We start from the raw sequence: 20,578 nt of genomic DNA, 5'->3' as shown, positions 1-20,578 counted from the left end.
CATGTCAGGTTCCCTCCCCACAGGTAGCCTGCTTCTCCCTCTGCCTGTGTCTCTGGCTGTGTGTCTCTCATGAATGAATGAATGAATGAATGAATGAATCTTTTTTTTTTTATTAAAAAAATAAAGGAATGGAGAAAATATTTAAAGAAAGATGGCAGGGATCCCTGGGTGGCTCGGCAATTTAGCGCCTGCCTTTGGCCCAGGGTGTCATCCTGAAGTCCAGGGATAGGGTCCCATGTTGGGCTTCCTGCATGGAGCCTGCTTCTCCCTCTACCTGTGTCTCTGCCTCTCTCTGTCTCTCATGAATAAATATTAAAAAAGAAAGAAACTATGGCAAAAATAAACACCAAAAAATTGAATAAATTTTAAAAATAAAAGATGGCAGAAAACTTGCCAATTTTTATAAGCATAAATCCACAGATCCAAAAATCAACAAACTCCAAGCAAAAGAAACACGAAGAAAAAAAACACACACCAAAGCACATAACTGTCAAGTGCTAAAAACCAGTGATAGATAAAAAACCATAGGGGTGGTGCCTGGCTGGTTCAATCAGTATAGCATCCAACTCTCAATCTCAAGATAGTCAGTTCAAGCCCCATGTTGGGTATGGAGCTTATGGTTAAAAAAAAAAAAAAAAAGATATAAAATCAGGCAAAGGACAAAAAGATACTTAATCATAATAACAAATATAAGAATGATAGCCAACTTGTTAGAAACGCAAGCCAGAAGATAGTAAAGCATTATTTTTAAAATACTGAAATAGGGCAGCCCCAGTGGCCCAGCTGTTTAGCGCCTGGCCTACAGCCCAGGGCGTGATCCTGGAGTCCGGCGATGGAGTCCCATATCAAGCTCCCTGCATGGAGCCTGCTTCTCCCTCTGTCTACCTCTCTGCCTCTCTCTGTGTCTCTCATGAATAAATAAAATCTTTAAAAGTAAAAAATAAAATAAAATACTGAAAGAAACTATCAACCTATTCTTTTTTATTTTTTTTAAGATTTATTTATTCAGAGAAAAAGAGAGAGAGAGAGAAGCAGAGACACAGGCAGAGGGAAGAGCAGGCTCCATACAGGAAGCCTGGCGTGGGACTCAATCCCAGGTGTCCGGCATCACACCCTGGACCACAGGTGGCGCTAAAACACTGCGCCACGGGGGGGGGGGGGGGGGGGGTGCCCTATCAACCTATTCTATAGCTAAAGAAATTATCTTTCAAATATAAGAAATAAATCCTTTTCTTTCCTATAAAAGAGAGAGGATTTAGGGGCGCCTGGGTGGCTCAGTGGTTGAGTATCTGCCTTCAGCTCTGGTCATGAACCCTGGGGTTCTGGGATGAGTCCAGCATCAGGCTCTCCCCAGGAAGCCTGCTTCTCCTTCTGCAGGTCTCTGCCTCTGTGTGTCTGTCATGAGTAAATAATTTTTTTTAAAAAAGAGAGAGGATTTACACCAGTAGCCAACTATGAGAAAAAAAATATTAAAGGAAGGGCAGCCCCAGTGGCTTAGTGGTTTAGCACCACATTCGGCCCCAGGCATGATCCTGGAGACCTGGAATCCAGTCCCAGGTCAGGCTCTCTGCGTGGAGGCTGCTTCTCCTTCTGCCTGTGTCCCTGCCTCTCTCTCCTTCTGTGTCTCTCATGAAAAAATAATTTTAAAATCTTTAAAAAAATAAATAAAGGAAGTCTAGGTAGAGAAAGTAATACCAGGTAGAAATTTGGATCTACATAAATAAAAAGCACTGACAATGGTAAATGAGGGTAAATGTAAAACATTCTTTTTTAATCACTTTCCTTTTTAGGATTTTATTTATTTATTCATGGGAGAGAGAGAGAGAGAGCGCGCGCCATAGATACAGAGGCAGAGGGAAAAACAGGCTCCATGCGAGGAGCCTGATGAGGGACTCGATCCCAGGTCTCCAGGATCACACCCTGGGCTGAATGAAGGAGGCGCTAAACCGCTGAGCCACCCGGGATGCCCCTTTAATTGGTTTTTTGAACTTTAATGAACATTTGTCTCATTTTTAGTTTTTGCCTATTATGACAACTTACCTGTATGTATTCTGGTGCACAGCTGCACGTTTCTTTTTAGTACAGAGAACAAGCTACAGGTGTTTAGATGATTTTAGAGGTGGGACACCTGGGTAGCTCAATGGTTTGGCACCTGCCTTCACCCCAGGGCATGATCCTGGAGACCTGGGATGAGTCCCACATCAGGCTCCCTGCATGAAGCCTGCTTCTCCCACTGCCTATGTCTCTACCTCTCTCTCCCTCTCTCTCTCACTCTATGTCTCTCATGAATAAATAGAATCTTTAAAAAAAATAAAAAGCTTTCCCCTATAGGAAACCCTAGTTACACTGTTGGTGGGAATGCAAGCTGGCACAGCCACTCTGGAAAACAGCATGAGAGCTCCTCAAAAAATTGAAAATAGAGCCACCCTACCACCCAGCAATTGCGATTACTGCCTATTTACCCCAAATATACAAATGTAGTGATTCAAAAGGGGACCTGTACCCCAATGTTTATAGCAGCAATGTCCACAATAGCCAAACTATGGAAAGAGCCCAGATGTCCATGGACAAATGGATAAAGACGATGTGGTCAACACACACACACACACACACACACAAGGATACTACTCAGCCATCAAAAAAAAAAACAAAGAACGAAAGAAATCTTACCATTTGCAATGATAAGGACATAACTAGAGGATATTATGCCAACCGAAATAAGTCCATCAGAGAAAGTCAATTCTATGATCTCACTCATATATGGAATTTAAGAAACAAAACGGGAACAGAGAGTAAAAAAGGAAAAAAAAAGAAAATCAGAAAGGGAAACAAACCATAAGATTCTTAATCACAGTAAATAAACTGAGGGTCGCTTGAGGGCAGGGATGAGGGGATGGAGTAACTGGGTGATGGACGTTAAGGAGGACACACGATGGGCAGCCCTGGTGGCCCAGCGGTTTAGCGCTGCCTTCAGCCCAGGGCCTGATCCTGGAGTCCCAGGATCGAGTCCCACGTCAGGCTCCCTGCATGGAGCCTGCTTCTGCCTGTGTCTCTGTGTCTCTTTCTCCCTCTCTCTGTGTCTACCATGAATAAATAAATAAAATCTTAAAAAAATAAAAATAAAAAAAAAGGAGGACACATGATTTAATGAGCACTGAGTATTGTATGAGACTGATGAATCACATTTACCTCTGAAACCAATAATGCATTTTATGTTATTGAATTTAAATAAATTTTTTTAACCATTAAAAAAAAAAAAAAAAAAGCTTTCTCCATAGCATGTTTCTTTTGAAAAGCAGGTACTTTCCCACTGTTAAAATACCAAGTTTAGGGATGCTTGGGTGGCTCCCAAAGGTCTACCTTTGGCTCAGGGCGTGATCCTGAGGTCCTGGGATTGAGTCCCACAACAGGCTTCCTGCATGGAGCCTGCTTCTCGCTCTGCCTATGTCTCTGCCTCTCTGTCTCTCATGAATAAATAAATTTTAAAAATATAAATAAATAAATAAATAAATAAATAAATAAATCTATCTTATCTTTAAAAGAAATAGACTTTATCTTAAATAGATTATTTTCAAGTATCTGCTAGTGGGTTTATTACTGACAGCCCTGGTTTTTAACTTCCCAATATGGCTAACAAAGAGCTAGGAGTACAAGCTATAAACATAAGTGCTAATTCTGCCATATTCTTGCTATTTGTGCTTGCATTATCACCTTCAATCCACCGCTTCCAAGCAGGAATCTTTTTTATTATTATTATTCATGAGAGACACAGAGAGGGAGGCAGAGACACAGGCATAGGGAGAATCCGATTCCCTGTGGGGAGCCCGATGGGGGACTCCATCCCAGGATCACGCCTTGAGCCACAGGCAGACGCTCAACCTCTGAACCACCAAGCATCCCTAAGCAGGAATCTTTTAAACACATTGTCCATTTTGTAAGAGCTAGTTTAAACTGGAAAAAGTCAAAAAAATAAAAAATAAAAAAATAAACTGGAAAAAGTCCTATCAAGACTTATTGTAGCAATCAATCATTTAGCCGATATATACACAAACATTGGATCATTACGTTGCATACCTGAAACTGTCAATTAGATCTCATTTTTAAAAAACCTAATGTGGGTAGCCCTGGTGGCACAGCGGTTTAGCGCTGCCTGCAGCCCAGGGCATGATCCTGGAGACCCTGGATCGAGTCCCACGTCGGGCTCTCTGCATGGAGCCTGCTTCTCCCTCTGCCTGTGTCTCTGCCTCTCTCTCTCTGTCTCTATGAATAAATAAATAAAAATCTTTTGAAAAAATAAAAATAAAAATAAAAAACCTAATGTTGGGCAGCCCTGGTGGCGCAGCGGTTTGGCGCCACCTGCAGCCCCAGGCTTGATCCTGGAGACTCTGGATAGAGTCCTACCTCGGGCTCTCTGCATGGTGCCTGCTTCTCCCTCTGCCTGTGTCTCTGCCCCCCCGCCCCCGTGTCTATATGAATAAATAAAGTCTTTAAAAATAAATAAATAAAATAAAAATAAAAAACCTGGGACCCCTGGGTGGCGCAGCGGTTTGGCGCCTGCCTTTGGCCCAGGGCGCGGTCCTGGAGACCCGGGATCGAATCCCACGTCGGGCTCGCGGTGCATGGAGCCTGCTTCTCCCTCTGCCTGTGTCTCTGCCCCTCTCTCTCTCTCTCTGTGATTATCATAAATAAATAAAAATTTAAAAAAAAAAAAAAAAAAAAAAAAAAAACCTAATGTTGGGCAGTCATGGGTGGCTGGGCGGTTTAGCGCCGTCTTCGGCCCAGGGCGTGATCCTGGAGAGCCTGGGAGATCCCATGTCAGGTTCCCTACTTGGAGCCTGCTTCTCCCTCCGCCTGTGTCTCTGCCTCTGCCTCTCTCTCTCTCATGAATAAATAATAAAATCTTTTAAAAAATAAAAATCCTAATGTTTAAAAATAAGTCATGAATAAGGCAAGTGTCATACAGTGTCAATCTCTGTATCATTATTAAAGCTTAATTCTTCCCTATCTTGGAGAACACTTCCTTAAACTAGAATGTAAATTCCAAGCACTAGACTTTATCTAACTTGCCTTGTCCCACTTTCCATTTAGAAGAGGTAACAAGGAGCAAGTGGATGAGTTTATAGGAGCCAGATTATTTTGTTTTAATGCCATGTAAGGCTTTAAAAGTTTTTATTCTGCTTCTTTTTTTTTTTTTTTTAATTTTATTTATTTATGATAGTCATACAGAGAGAAAGAGAGAGAGGCAGAGACACAGGCAGAGGGAGAAGCAGGCTCCATGCGCCGGGAGCCTGATGTGGGATTCGATCCCGGGTCTCCAGGATCGCGCCCTGGGCCAAAGGCAGGCGCCAAACCGCTGCGCCACCCAGGGATCCCAAAAGTTTTTATTCTGAAGTGACTCAGGTATAATATAATCAAATTTATATTTTATATACTCTAACTGTAGTACAAAAAATAGTTTGAAGTAGATAAAATTAGAAACTAGAAAATCAGTAAAACCATTATAAAAATAACATTGTACCTTGAAAAAAAATAATAACATTGTAGGGGCACCTGAGTGGTTCAGTCAGGTAGCTGGCTGACACTTGGTTTCAGTTCAGGTCATGTTCTAGTGATCATGACATCAGGCCCAGTGTCCACGTATGCTTCAGATTCTTTCTTCCTCTCCCTCTCTCTCCAGCTTTCGTACACCTGTATGTGCTCTCTCTCAAATAAATAATAAAATACTGGGGTGCCTGGGTGGCTCAGTTGGTTAAATATCTGCCTTCCACTCAGGTCATGATCCAAGGGTCCTGGGACCTGGCCTGCTAACAGGGAGCCTGATTCTGATTCTCCCTCTCTCTGCCTGCCTCTGCTGAATGCTCTCTCTGCTTGTGCTGTCAAATAAAATCTTTCAAAAACAAATTACTTAAATCTTTTAAAACAATACTTTAAAAAATAACATTGTTAAGCACTCACCAGTGAGAAAATTTACTTCCACTGTTTATGGCCTAGACAAATAAAAAGGGCCTGAACTAAGGTAGCACTGGTATAGTCTGAAGAAGAGATGAATTAAAGCAGTGGTTCACAAACTTCAGTCAACCTGATAATTACTTGGAGAACTTGTTTTGTTTAAGATTTTAAAAAATTTTTTTTTATTTATTTATGATAGTCATACAGAGAGAGAGAGAGAGAGAGAGAGAGAGGCAGAGACACAGGCAGAGGGAGAAGCAGGCTCCATGCACCGGGAGCCTGATGTGGGATTCGATCCCGGGTCTCCAGGATCGCGCCCTGGGCCAAAGGCAGGCGCCAAACCGCTGCGCCACCCAGGGATCCCTTGTTTAAGATTTTATTTATTTATCCACGAGAGACACACACACAGAGAGAGAGAGAGAGAGAGAGAGAGAGAGACACAGGCAGAGGGAGAAGCAGGCTCCATGCAGGGAGTCGGACATGGGACTCGATCCCGGTCTCCAGGATCACGCCCTGGGCTGAAGGCAGCGCTAAACTGCTGAGCCACCCAGGCTGCCCAAGAACATGTTAAATGCTAAATGAATGGGACGCCTGGGTGGCTCAGAGGTTGAGCATCTGCCTTTGGCTCAGGGCATGATCCCGGAATCCCTGGATCAAGTCCCACATCAGGCTCCCTACATGGAGTCCACTTCTTCCTCTGCCTGTGTCTCTGCCTCTCTCTGTGTGTGTCTCATGAATAAATAAAATCTTAAAAAAAAAAAAAAAGCTTGGTGAAATAAATCAGAGAAAAATAAATACCATATTCCACTCATATGTGGAATTTAAGAAACAAAACAAAGGAAAAAAAATAGACCAAAAAAACACTCAACTATTAGAGAACTGATAGTTACCAGAGAATTCAGTGGGGAGGACGGTGAAATAAGTGAAGGGGATCAAGAGTACACTTATTGTTATGAACACTAAGTAATGTATAGAATTGCTGAATCACACTATACTGTACATTTGAAACTAACGTAACACTGTATGTTAGTTATAATGAAATTTTTTAAGTTAAAAAAAGGAAAGGTATTTACCCTGCAGATACACTACTCCATTGTTTATTACAAGGCTATCCACTGTAGTGCTGGCTTCGCAGCACATATACAAGTTACTCACTGTAGCACTATTTATAATAACTCAGTATTTGAAACAACTCCAACGTCTATCAGTAGGTAATTTGTTCAATAGCCACAAAATAGAGCACAAGACAGCCATTAAAAATTAAGGAAACTATGCCCTGATGAGGAATGATCTCCAACATGTATTGCTAAATGCCTAAAAATGTGTCAAACAGGCTATCATCTATACAATTTAGAATTAATAACTATACACAGTTTTGGTTTTTTAAAGATTTTATTTATTTATTCATGAGAAACACACAGAGAGAGGCAGAGAGAGAAGCAGGCCCCTGTGAAAAGCCTGATGTAAAACTCGATCCCAGGACCCCGGGATCATGACCTGACTCCAAGGCAGATGCTCAACCACTGAGCCACTCAGGTGCCCCTAGTTTGCTTCTATATGCATGCATAAGGTTGTCATTAGGGATACATAATAAATTCCTAACACTGGTTCACTGTGAGAAGAAAAACTATGTGAAAATTAGGAAGTAAGGGGTAGAGGACACTTTACTGTAAAACCAACATTCTGGATTTTGAATCAGGAATGTATTTTCTAGAGCAGCGCGGGAGGCTCAGCAGTTTAGCACCGCCTTCAACCCCAGGTGTGATCCTGGGGACCCAGGATCGAGACCCATGTCAGGCTCCCTGCATGGAGCCTGCTTCTCCCTCTGCCTGTGTCTCTGCCTCTGCCTCTCTCTCTCTCTGTGTGTGTCTCTCATAAATAAATAAAATCTTTTAAAAAAAAAAAAAAGTAGAAAAAAAAGTAAATCTTAAAAAAAAAAAAAAATTCAATGCAAACATCTGACTGCCAAAAACACATGCAGTACCTATTCATTTTCATTTAATCCTCTCACAAATTTTGTGGTAGATGGCAATACTCCTCTATTTTACAGAGAAATAACTTACTCCATTACACAAATGATTTACTAACATGTATGACCACATCACATTTCATACTATACTTCAATTGCCTACTGACTTTCTGGGTTGCCCAAGAAGATTAAGCTCTAAGGAAAAAAATCCTATCTATCTTATTCTAGCTGTCTCCTAGCACCAAGCACAAGCCCTGGTCAGTATTTGTGAAAATAAGTGACCAATTCTGAATCACTAGGAGAGGGCAAGTGACTGCCACTTAGCTTGTGAGGTGCCTCAGTTTCATCAACTATAATAGTACTTATCTCACAGGATTTTTGAAAATCAAACAAGAAAGTTGACAAGGCACTTTATTCAATGAATCAATAGCAATTATTAACAAAGATAGGAAGAAATGGAGGTAAGAAAAACAAAATTAGGAGGGAGTGACCAGTATTAGATGCAGCAAAAAGGTTAAGAACTAATTAGAAAGCTAAGAATAAAAACTAATTTAGCATGTAGACAATCAATGGTTATTTTTAGTAATGTTGCTTAGATGGCATGAAAGGAAAGAAGCCAGATTGATACAAGCTGAACAAATGTGTATACTTAATACACACCTGCCCTATTAGATTATGATCTGATGACCAGAAAATGAGACTGAATTCATCTTTGTATCTCTAAAACCTAACACATTATATATATATTAAATACATGTGGGCAGCCCGGATGGCTCAGCGGTTTAACAACACCTTCAGCCCAGGGCCTGATCCTGGTTCCCTGCATGGAACCTGCTTCTCTGCATGGAGCCTGCTTCTCCCTCTGCCTGTGTCTCTGCCTCCCTCTCTGTCTCTCATGAATAAATAAACAAAATCTTAAATACATACATACATACATTTGTTTGCAGGGCACCCGGGTGGCTCAGTGAGTTAAGCATCTGCCTTGCACTCAGGTCATGATCCCAGGTTCTGGGATCGAGCCCCGCATCCTCCTTAAGTGAGAAGCCTGCTTCTTCTCCCTCTGCCTCCTGCTCTGCCCTTGTGCTGTCAAATAAATCAATAAAATCTTTTTAAAAATTGCTAGGGCGCCTGGGTAGCTTGGTCGGTTAGGCATCTGCCTTCAACTCAGGTCATGACCCCAGTGTCCTGGGATCAAGCCCCACATTGAGCTTCCTGCTCAGCGGGGAGTCTACTTCTCCCTCTTCACTATCAAATAAATAAAATATTAAAAAAAAAAAAAAAAAAAAGGGATCCTTGGGTGGCGCAGCAGTTTAGCGCCTTCCTTTTGGCTCAGGGCGCGATCCTGGAGACCCGGGATCGAATCCCACGTCGGGCTCCCGGTGCATGGAGCCTGCTTCTTCCTCAGCCTGTGTCTCTGCCTCTCTCTCTCTCTCTCTCTCTCTGTGTGTGTGTGTGTGTGTGTGTGTGTGACTATCATAAATAAATAAAAATTAAAATAAAAAAAAATAAAAAAAAACAGGAAACAGGGAATTCCTGGGTGGCTCAGAAGTGTAGCGCCTGCCTTCTGCCCAGCGTGTGATCCTGGAGTCCTGGGATCGAGTCCCCTGTCAGGCTCCCTGCATGGAGCCTGCTTCTCCCTCTGCCTGTGTTTCTACCCGTTTGTCTCTCACGAATAAATAAAATCTTAAAAAAAAAAAATTGAGTGGACTTCATTTTAAATTTTTTTTTTTCAAAGATTTGAGGGGATCCCTGGATGGCTCAGTGGTTTGGCGTCTGCCTTCGGCCCAGGGCTGATCCTAGAGACCTGGGATCGAGTCCCAGGTCAAGCTGCATGGAGCCTGCTTCTCCCTCTGCCTGTGTCTCTGCATCCCTCTCTCTGTGTCTCATGAATAAATGAAATCTTTAAAAAATAAAAATAAATAAAAATAAAAAGATCTGAGAGAGCATTTGTGCATGCCAGCAGGGGGAGGGGCACAGGAAGAGGAAAAGAGTAGACTCCCCACTGAGTGTGGAATCTGATGAGGTGCTGATATCATGAACCAGAGATCATGACCTGAGCTGAAACAGAGTCAGACACTCCTCCACATCACTTGCCATCATGGAAATACAAATCAAAACCACAATACATACCCCTTACACCCGTGGGAATAGCTAAAATTAACAAGACAGGATGTTGGCAAGGATGTAGAGAAAAGGGAACCCTCTTGCACTGTTGGTGGGAATGCAAGCTGGTGCAGCCACTCTGGAAAAGTGTGGAGGTTCCTCAAGAAGTTAAAAATAGGGACACCTGGGTGGCTCAGCAGCTGAGGGTCTGCCTTTGGTTCACATTGGGCTCCTTGTGGGGAGCCAGCTTATGTCTCTGCCTCTCTCTCTGTGCCTCTCATAAATAAAAATCCTTAAAAAAGAAAAAAATAAATAAGTTAAAAATACAGCTACCCTACGACCCAGCAATTGCACTACTGGGTATTTACCCCAAAGATACAGAGATTGTGAAATGAGACACCTGCATCCCAATGTTCATAGGAGCAATGTCCTCAAAGCCAAACTGGAAGAAGCCATGATGTCCGACAGATGAATGGATAAAAATATACACAACACACTTGAATATTTCTCAGCTATCAAAAAGATTGAGTACAGGGTAGCCCAGGTGGCTCAGCGGTTTAGCGCCTGCCTTGGGCTCAGGGTGTGATCCTGCAATCCGGGGATCAAGTCCCACGTCGCGCTCCCTGCATGGAGCCTGCTTCTCCCTCTGCCTGTGTCTCTGCCTGTATGTCTATCATTCATAAATAAATAAATACATACATACATCTTTTTAAAAATAAATAAATAATAAGTCATTTTCTTTACCTTTCCCCTTAAACACTTTAGACATTTACCTCTGAATACCACAGAGAAATGCCATCTTTACTGTTCTCTCAGACTAATTAGGTTTTCATGTAATTTACTCTCAAGGTAAGCTTATTCATGGGTAATGAAAGTATAAAATCAAGGGGCATCTGGGTGGCTCAGATGGTTAGGCATCTGCCTTCAACTCAGGTTATGATCCTGCGTCCTGAATTGAACCCCACTTTGTCGGGCTCTGTGCTCAACAGGGGAGTCTGCTTCTCCCTCTCCCTCTGCTTGTGTGCTCCCTCAAATAAATAAATAAAATATTTTTAAAAAGTATAAAATCAAAATACTGGGATTTAACCCAGACTGTGCCACTTATGAACGTAGACATTATTTAACCACTCTAATCTTTATTTTTACCTATAAAAGGAAGATAACTACTTCATCGCAAACTCATGTGGATTAAGTAAAAACACCCAAAAAAGCACTTGATACATAGAATTGGCCGGTTTTAGTTTGCACCTTATGGTAGAAGGCACTTAATAATTTTTCCTTTCTGGAGGCACACCAGTACTTTCTCTGTGTATGTGACCTGCCAGGAAGCTGGAGACTAGATCACTACTAACTTTAGCTATAGAGGGCAGGGCGCGTGGTTCAGCGATTTAGCACCGCCTTCAGCCCAGGTTGTGATCCTTGGTCCAGGATCGAGTCCCACGTTGGGCTCCCTGCATGGCGCCTGCTTCTCCCTCTGCCTGTGTCTCTGCCTCTCTCGTTCTCCGTGTCTCTCATGAATAAATAAATAAAATCTTAAAAAAAAAAAACAAAACACACACACACAAATCAATGAAGTCTGAAAACGGAACTTGAAACTAAAATTGCATTTTCTAGGAGTTCCCAGGTGATTCTGAGGGTGGTTTGAGAACCACTGCTCAACATGAAACCCACAGGGAAACGAACCAAGAAGTGGTGGGTAGCACAGGTAGAGATAAGTAATTCTCTAGTAATTGTCAATGTATCAACACCATCAGAGTGTAAATCTATTGACCAATCATAAAATTTCACAATAACCTTTCTCTTTATAGAGGAGGAAGCTAACTTCTTAAGTGCAGAAGAGAAAAAAGCAAAAGCCCCTAAAAAACAAGGGACGACTGGGAAGTCAGACCCACCAGAGGGAAAGAGCACTTGCTTCCTCAAATTAACGGAGTGTTCCCTCTCACTCTTCAAGAAATACCTTCCGTTTGACGAGCATTGTGGCGCTTTCAAAGCAACCGTTTCTACTCCATATTCCTAAGACACTTTGTGCACACATACCCATTCGCCTAGCAACCAAACACTGCTGGAAGTAATCAGAGCTCCAAGCAACCCTAGGTGAAGATGCTTTGCGTCTCGATAAAACGCCTCCGAAACAGTAAAGTCTCTCTCGCCAACAGTCCCAAAGCCTAAAGAGTCACTATTCTCTCCACTAAGAACGAGGACAGCTGAGAACTGGAGATTAGGAGATGCGCGAAGAGACGGTGGAAAACAAGCTTCACCGCGCCACACCGCGGAAGTCGGAGAAATCTCCGCTAGCCGCACAGCCCCAAACAATGGAGTTTTCCCGCCTCCTCAGGACCCCGCCCCCTGCTCCTGAGCCGGCGGAGGAAAGCGAACGCTCGCGCGTATGGCCCCGCCCCTGGAGGCCCCGCCCCCTCCCGAGCCCACGGGGCCAGCCTCCCTCCTCGTGGTTTTTTTTTTTTTTTTTTTTTTGGCGCCAAATCTCTGTTAATTATTTTCCTGGGTTGTTTGGGAACGCTATTGGAGGTGCAAGCAAGGAGTGCAGGGACTGTAGGGGCATAGAGACGGACAGGAGCCCTGTGGCCCCGCCTCCTCGCGGATAGCCCCGGGCCGGGGGAGGAAGGAAAGGGGCAGGCGACGGAGCAGCCGCCGCTGCCCCCGGCAAGATGGCGGCCGCGAAAAGCGGGGCAGGGGGCGCCAGCCGAATAGTGTTACTGCTAATACGCGAGGTTCTCTGCAAAGGTGGGTTTCTACAGTCCAGGCCTCCCCGAACTGCGACGGTTCCTCAGTGGAGGCAAGTCCTTCCTCTCACCGGTCTCTTCCTCCCGGGGTTCCCCCGTCCACCACCCCCTCCCCGTGGACTGGCCAGTGCCTCAAGCGCTCCACAGTCCCGCTTACTTGTCGGCGGAAACCAGCTCCGCAGCGATGGCGGCAGTAGCTGTGGACTCTGCGGCCATCGTTCCCCTGAGGTGGTGGGCCAGCGGGCAGAATACAGTCTGTGAGGAAAACAGAGGGAATTTGGGAAGCCAAAAACCTATTCAGGGACAGAAAATGGCAGATTGGAGACCCCGCGCGGCTGGGCCCCTATATATACCAAAGCCCTTTGCCCCGCCCATCCACTTCCGGATCCTCCCCCTCGAATTTAAAGAGCCAGGACTCTGCCCCAGTCCAGCCCAAGGACATCCCCGCCCTCGCCGACTTGCTCTGCGGGGTACCTTCCCTGCCTGGCCCGCCTTCCCCAAAAAAAAAGCAACTTCCTGCTTCTCTAGCAAGTCGCGTAAAAACTGGAATCTTGGTACTACAACTCCTGACTGGGCGTCGGCCAGCGGCTTCCACAGAAGGGGAAGCTGGTGCTGGTCTGCATGTTTGGAGCAAGTAGCCGAGAGTCTCTTTCCGGCCCTGATACTCAGGGAGGTGATCCGAAACTTTCTGCCCGTCTTCTCAGTCCTAACGGATGGACACGTAAGAGCTGAGCACCGGTACAGCAGCAACGGCTAGAACTGATTTCGGTGAGACTCGTGGCTCTCAGCCTCAGCAACAATTGACGCAAGAAAATGCTACCCTAGGATTGGCTACCGCTGAAACTACCGCGCTTGATTCAAAGTCAGTGCTGCGGCGGGATACGGCTAGCTCCTCCCTCTGGGCCCGCCCCCTTCGGCTCGCCCAATCCGCTGGCGCCATCCTCGTAGCCCCTACCCACACTCCAAATCTAGCTGATCTAGTGCTCCCAGCTCTTTTCCTCCACTCAGAGGTACCGTTTGTCGTTTGCACAGTACGTGCCAGAATCCTGTGCTTAGACACTTTAAAGATGTTAGCCGTTTTATTTAATCTAAACAAAGCTACTGGTGAGGTCGAGATTATCAGTCCCATTTGGTAGAAACAGAAACCAAGGTTTAGGGAAGGTGTGACTTGTTCAGAAAGTTGCAAGACAAGTCGGTTTTGGAAAGCAGTGTGCTTCATTTCCTGCAACTGGCAGAGTGGAAGATAACTGGCAGGCCGCAATGGTCGCATTTTCTCACACCTGGAGCATCTTCCATTGCCTTCAACTCTGGCCTTCCCTACAGTGATCAGAACAGGAATTTTATTTCTGTCCAGATTGGACACAATGGGAAATATTTCTGCAAAGGATTTTTCCTGCACTCTGTAAAGGGTCAGGCAATTTGAAATCTGGGTGGCATAGAACTGGACCTGAAAATACCAATTCCTGTGGCAAACACGTGGGATCTCCATTATTAGCTGGGTGACCTGAGCCAAGTCATGTAATCTTTTAAGATTATATGTAAGATGAGGACAATATTGGTATCACTCCTTAAGAATATTGAGAGAGGGACGCTTGGGTGGCTCAGCAGTTGAGCGTCTGCCTTTGGCTCAAGGCATGATCCTAGGGTCTGGGATCCAGTCCCACATCGGGCTCCTTGCAGGGAGCCTGATTCTCCCTCTGCCTATGTCTCTGCCTCTTTCTGTGTGTCTTTCATGAATGAATAAAATCATTAAAAAAATAAAAAGAATATTGAATTAGAAGTAATGCTTATTTCACGATCAGCACTGTACCTGGCTCATTAAAAGCACTCATTAAATGACTACTATTGTCTGATTACATGATAACTGGAGATTTGGTTTGGAGAAGGGGAGGTCTCTTCAGAGCCCTTGCAGCCAGGGCTAGGGTCTGAGAAACACGTCTAGTACTTTGTGTGACCCACTTATCTGTTAGACTAATATTCACAGAGCAACTATGATGTGCAAGGCTTTGTACTAGGTCCTAAGGACAAAAGATACGGTTTCTGACTTTGAGGAACTTGGCTGTATGAAAAATAGATTTTAGGGCACTTGGGTGGTTCAGTCAGTTGAGCATCTGCCTTCTGTTGGGGTCATGGCCCCAGTCCTGGGATCAAGTCCTGAGTAGGTCTCCCTGCTCAGAGGGGAGTTTGTTTCTCCCTCTGCCCCTCCCCCTTGCTCATGATCTCTCTCTTATGCTCTCTCTTTCTCAAATAAACAACATAGTTTTTTTTAAGATTTTATTTATTTATTCATGAGAGACACACACAGAGAGAGAGAGAGAGAGAGAGAGAGAGAGAGGCAGAGACACAGGCGAAGAGGATGCAGGCTCCATGCAGGGAGCCCGATGTGGGACTCCAGGATCTCGCCCCGGGCCAAAGGCAGGCACCAAACCGCTGAGCCACCCAGAGATCCCCTAAATAATATGTTTTTTAAAAAATAGATTTTAGGGGGGATGGCTAAAATCCTGGGTGGCTTTTAGCCACCAGCTAAAACGGAGCCTGCTTCTCCCTCTGCCTGTGTCTCTGCCTCTCTCTTTCTATGTCTATCATAAATAAATAAAAATAAATCTTTAAAAAAAATAGATTTTAGGGATGGTTGAGTATCTCCCTTTGGCTCAGGGCATTATCCCAGAGTCTGGGGATCAAGTCCCACATCAGGCTCCATGCAGGGAACCTGATTTGGAACTCCATCCTGGGACTCCAAGATCATGCCCAGGGCCAAAAGCAGATTCTAAACCGCTGAGCCACCCAAGGATAAAAAAAAAAAAAAAAAAAAAATTTAAAAATAGATTTTAAGGGGCGCCTGGGTGGCTCAGTTGGATTAGCATCTGATTCTTGATTTTGGAACAGGTCATTATTTCAGGGTCCTCAGATAGATCCTGACTGGGGCTCTGCCACTGCAGAGCCTGCTTGGGACTCTCCCTGCTTTCCCTCTGCTCCTCTCCCTCCTCAAATAAATAAAAATCTTAAAAAAAAAAAAAAAAAAAAATTCTCCCTCTGCCTCTGTTCTTTCCCCTCCTCCTCTCTAATGAAAAAAAAGAAAAAAGAAAAGAAAACAAGATGTTTTGAGCTCCTTACCATTCCCTGCAAGGCCCTACATGATCTGGCTCCAATCCACCTCTCCAAATTCATCTCCTACTGTTCTCCTTCCTTTACCATCCTAATACTATGTTGATCTTTCTGTTCCTCAAAACACCCAAGCCCTTTTTCATATCCAGGAGCCTTTGCACTTGCTACCTGACTGCCTAGAAAGCTCTTCTCCCAATGACTAGCTCTTATTCATCCTTTAGGCCTCATCTTAAATATTACTTCCCCAATGAGGGCTTCCTAGGCCACTCAATCAAAATTAGCTTCCTTTTGTTTATTTCTTCCATTGTGCTCATCAAAATCTGAAGTTATTTACTTGGGTGTTTTGTTGTTGTTGTTGTTTACTCTCACCCAGCTTTAAGTATAGGCTCCATGTGACCTTTTCAGTTTTGTTTTCGGCTAAATCCCCAATGCATATAATAGTAGCTGACTTGGGACACCTGGGTGGCTCAGCTGTTGAGCATCTGCCTTCGGCTCAGAGCATGATCCTGGAGTTCCGGGATCAAGTCCCACATCAGGCTTCCTGCGTGGGGCCTGCTTCTGCCTCTGCCTGTGTCTCTGTCTGTCTCTCTGTGTCTCTCATGAATAAATAAATAAAATCTTAAAAAAAAATAGTAGCTGACTCATATTAGGTATCCAAAATGAACTTGTTAGATGAATGAATGAATGAAGCAATCCTAGTATAATCATAAATAAAACTGGAAGAAATTTCACTCAGAAACTCAATATATCTGCTTAAGGGTGTCTGAGTGGCTCAGTCAGTTAAGTGTCTGCCTTAGGCTCAGGTCATGATCTCAGTGTCCTGGGATTGAGCCCTGCATCTGGCTCAGTAGGGAGTCTACTTCTCTCTCTGCACCTCTCCCCTCTTCATATTCTCTCACACTCCCTCTCTCTCAAATCTTTAAAAAAGAGAAAGAAAAGAAAAATAGAAAGAAAGAAAGAAAGAAAGAAAGAAAGAAAGAAAGAAAGAAAGAAAGAAAGAAAGAATCTACTTAAAATAAGAACCAAATTTCATAGTAAGTAATGAAGGTAATGGGACTTTGAAGGGGGCAGGAGTCTTATATTTAACAAGATTTAAGGAAGACTTCTAGTTAAAGATGGTGGGTTGAACACATACATTTACATCCATCCAGTCCCTTTTGAAGCCTGTCTACATAACAATAAACGAAATTCTTTTATTTGTTTTTTGTTTTGTTGTTGCTGTTAAGGTAAAACAAGATTAAATATAATGGGCCAGGAAGCCACAGCATTAAAATTTTAAAAGCTGGAAAAGTGACGGACAGGTAGTAATTGACCTAGCTAAGAAAGGAGAATCCCAATGGGGGAAAGCCAAGAGGCAACCAGATTGGCAAGAGAAGGTTTGCAGCAGTTACCTTTAGGAATAGAGGATGGAGATAAGGATGTAAAAGGTTAGGCTGAAAATTTTTAAGCAGCAGTTAGACTGGGACGCCTGGGTGGCTCAGCAGTTGAGCATCTGCCTTTGGCTCAGGGCGTGATCCTGGAGACCTGGGATCAAGTCCCACATTGGGTTCCCTGCATGGAGCCTGCCTCTCCTTCTGCCTGTGTCTCTACCTCTCTCTCTCTCTCTCTATCAAGTCCCACATTGGGTTCCCTGCATGGAGCCTGCCTCTCCTTCTGCCTGTGTCTCTACCTCTCTCTCTCTCTCTCTCTCTCTGTTTCTCACAAAGAAATAAAATCTTTAAAAAAAATTTGCAAAATAAATAAATATAAGTCAAAAATTGTAGTTGAGGGGCGCCTGGGTGGCTCAGTTGGTTAAGCATTGCCTTTGGCTCCTGTCATGATCTCAGGGTCCTGGGATCAAGCCCCGAGGTGGGCTTCCCATTAAGTGGGGAGCCTGCTTCTCCCTCTGCCTATGTCTCTGCCTCTCTCTCTCTGTGTGACTATCATAAATAAATAAAAACTAAAAAAAAAACAAAAACAAAAACGAAAATAAGATAGAGTAAAACGTTGAGAGGCCAAAGGCCCAAGTGTTAGAGAAACAAAACAAGCATTTATATCTGAATGGGCATATTGATAGTTCCAGATGTATATACAGGTATTGGAAGTGTGGATGATCCACTGAGAGAAATGTAGAGAAAAAAAGCAATAGAACTTGTCATGAACATTCTAGAAGTTAACATCCCAACCAAGAAAGGGATTTTCAGTGTTTTAGTACTTTGAACAAATGTCAGGGCTCCTTCATGGATATTCTCCTAAACAAATACTGTGATCTTTTTTTTTTTTTTAAAGATTTTATTTATTGGGATCCCTGGGTGGCGCAGCGGTTTGGCGCCTGCCTTTGGCCCAGGGCGCGATCCTGGAGACCCGGGATCGAATCCCACGTCGGGCTCCCGGTGCATGGAGCCTGCTTCTTCCTCTGCCTATGTCTCTGCCTCTCTCTCTCTCTCTCTGTGACTATCATTAAAAAAATATATATATATATATATTTTATTTATTTATTCATGAGAGATGAGAGAGAGGGCGGGGCGGTGGGGGGGAGAGGCAGAGACACAGGCAGAGGGAGAAGCAGGCTCCAAGCAGGGAGCCCAATGTGGGACTTGATCCAAGGTCTCCAGGATCATACCCTGGGCCGAAGGTGGTGCTAAACCGCTGAGCCACCTAAGCTGCCCTGTGATTTCTTTCAAATGCATGTTATCCATCCCTTTTTATTCAGTCCCTTTTTTAAGTATCCTTTTTTAAGTTTGCCAATCTGACTACAGGGTTCACATGCCTTCTACACAATGCCACAAAGTCTCATTTTTCCTACTTGAGTATGAGACATACCCTCCTCTCTTGCAGACCCAAGGCAATTTCTGAGAGGTCTTAGGTTGTACTTGTGTATAAAAAATCTCGATATAAGAAAGCAGAATGTAGGGCAGCCCTGGTGGCTAGCGGTCTAGCACCACCTTCAGCCCAAGGTGTGATTCTGAGGTCCTGGAATCAAATCCCACATCCGGCTCCCTACATGGAGCCTGCTTTCCCTCTGCCTGTGTCTCTGCCTTTCTCTCTCTCTCTCATGAATAAATAAACAAAATCTTTAAGTGGCTCAGTGTTTGAGCTTCTGTCTTTGGCTCAGGGTGTGATCCCTGAGTCCTGGAAGTGGGGTCCCACATTGGTCTCCCTGCATGGAGCCTGCTCTTCTCCTCCCTCTGCCTATGTCTCTGCCTCTCTTTCTCTGTGTCTCTCATGAATAAAATCTTTAAAAATAATAATAAAGGAGAGTGTCCTCATCTTTGCTTTTCTTTTTTGGTTAACTCTCAGATCTTCACTTTTCAATGGCTTTGGGTATGGTGTATGAAGTTCACCATACATCACCATTTCATGGTTTCAATCTTTTACAAAATTTGCAACTTCACTTTGCAGTGAATGCATGCTGTGTTATCCAGTGACTAGACAAAGATGTCAAGAGAGCAATGCTAAAGTTAAGCAGCGTGAGATGTTTGAGTCAGGAATAATTTTTAAGCAGTCGATTTATTAGGGAATTATTTATTTATTTATTTGTGAATAATTTAATGTTATAACCTCTGCTTCCTGGTATCGACTGAATTGTGTCCTCTCCAAATTTATATACTAAGTCCTAACTCCCAATACCTCAGAATGTAGCTATATTTGGAGACAGGCACTACAACATGGTGCTGAAGAATGTGAAACTGATGTGGACTGAGGTCCCCAAGAGTGGCTAAGCAAAAAATCTAAGTCAATCAACAAGGACTGTTACATCTCCAAGATGCTTCTGTGTGAGGACTTGGCCATCATGGTCCTATGGAACCTACTCATCACCAGCAAGTAGGGGCCTCCTCCCTGCTGTCAGAATCCCCTCCCTCATCTTACAAAGACCTGCCCTTTATAACTGGAATAATAAAATCCTGTTTTTTCTAGTGCCAAAAGAAGGAGAAAGAGAAGGAGGAGAAGAAGAAGAAGAAATTTGGATGTAGATACAACAAAGAGAAAAGAAAATCTAGAGGCACAGGTTGATAGCCACCTATAAGCCAAGGAGAAAGGCCTGGAACAAATCCTCCCCTCATGACATTCAGAAGGAAGCGATCCTGCTGATAACTTGATCTTGGACTTGTAGCTTTCCAGAGAAATCAATCTCTTTTCTTTAAGCCACCTATTCTGTGGTACCATTAGAGCAGGCCTAGCAAACTAATATGCCTCATATTCAAACTACTTCATAACTGTAGAAACTTAGATCATCAAAGTGTGTCAAGGAGCTATGGAATTGTATAGCAAGCCACCTGAGGAGGGTGAGGTCAGGAAAGATGTCTCAGAGGAAGTGACAGCTAAACTGAACATTTAAGTAACTTTTGTTAACTGTATAATGGGCTAAGGTGTGGGTTGTTTCAGGTACAAAGGACGAGAAAAAAGACTAACTTCCATCATGCTTCCCTTTATCTACATTTTATCTGTTTGATCCATTCTCTCCACTACACCAGTGTTGTGCTGCTAAGACACAAATAAAACCAAATTAATTCTGCTCCAAACTCTTCCTTGGCTTTTTTTTTCCTCCAGATTTTATTTATTTGAGAGAGTAAACACAAGTAGGCAAAGTGGAAGGCAGAGGAAGGGGGGGGAAGCAGGCCCCTGCCAAGCAGAGAGCCCAATGCAGAGCTCAATCCCAGGACCCTGGGACCATGAACTGAGCCAAAGGCAGATGCCCCACCAACTGAGCCACCCAGGGGCTTCTCTTCCT

At 43.8% G+C, this 20,578-nt stretch overlaps 1 protein-coding gene across 2 annotated transcripts in view; it reads right to left on the bottom strand.

Annotated features, from left to right (window-relative positions):
- LOC121481573 (nuclear autoantigenic sperm protein) overlaps positions 1-13,569 on the bottom strand; it is a 41,415-nt gene extending 27,846 nt beyond the window's left edge. The window contains exon 1 of one of the 2 annotated variants that reach the window (XM_041739050.1): positions 12,920-13,569. In XM_041739050.1, coding sequence (XP_041594984.1) covers positions 12,920-12,978 — 59 coding nt within the window. In that variant the 5' untranslated portion in view covers positions 12,979-13,569. The remainder of the gene's footprint in view (positions 1-12,919) is intronic. The other variant, XM_041739051.1, reaches the window with a different exon arrangement.
- Positions 13,570-20,578: the final 7,009 nt, after the last annotated feature.

Source organism: Vulpes lagopus, chromosome 23 (genome assembly GCF_018345385.1).
Source record: "Vulpes lagopus strain Blue_001 chromosome 23, ASM1834538v1, whole genome shotgun sequence".
Taxonomy (NCBI): Eukaryota; Metazoa; Chordata; class Mammalia; order Carnivora; family Canidae; genus Vulpes; species Vulpes lagopus.
This window is presented reverse-complemented; position numbering and strand designations above follow the sequence as displayed.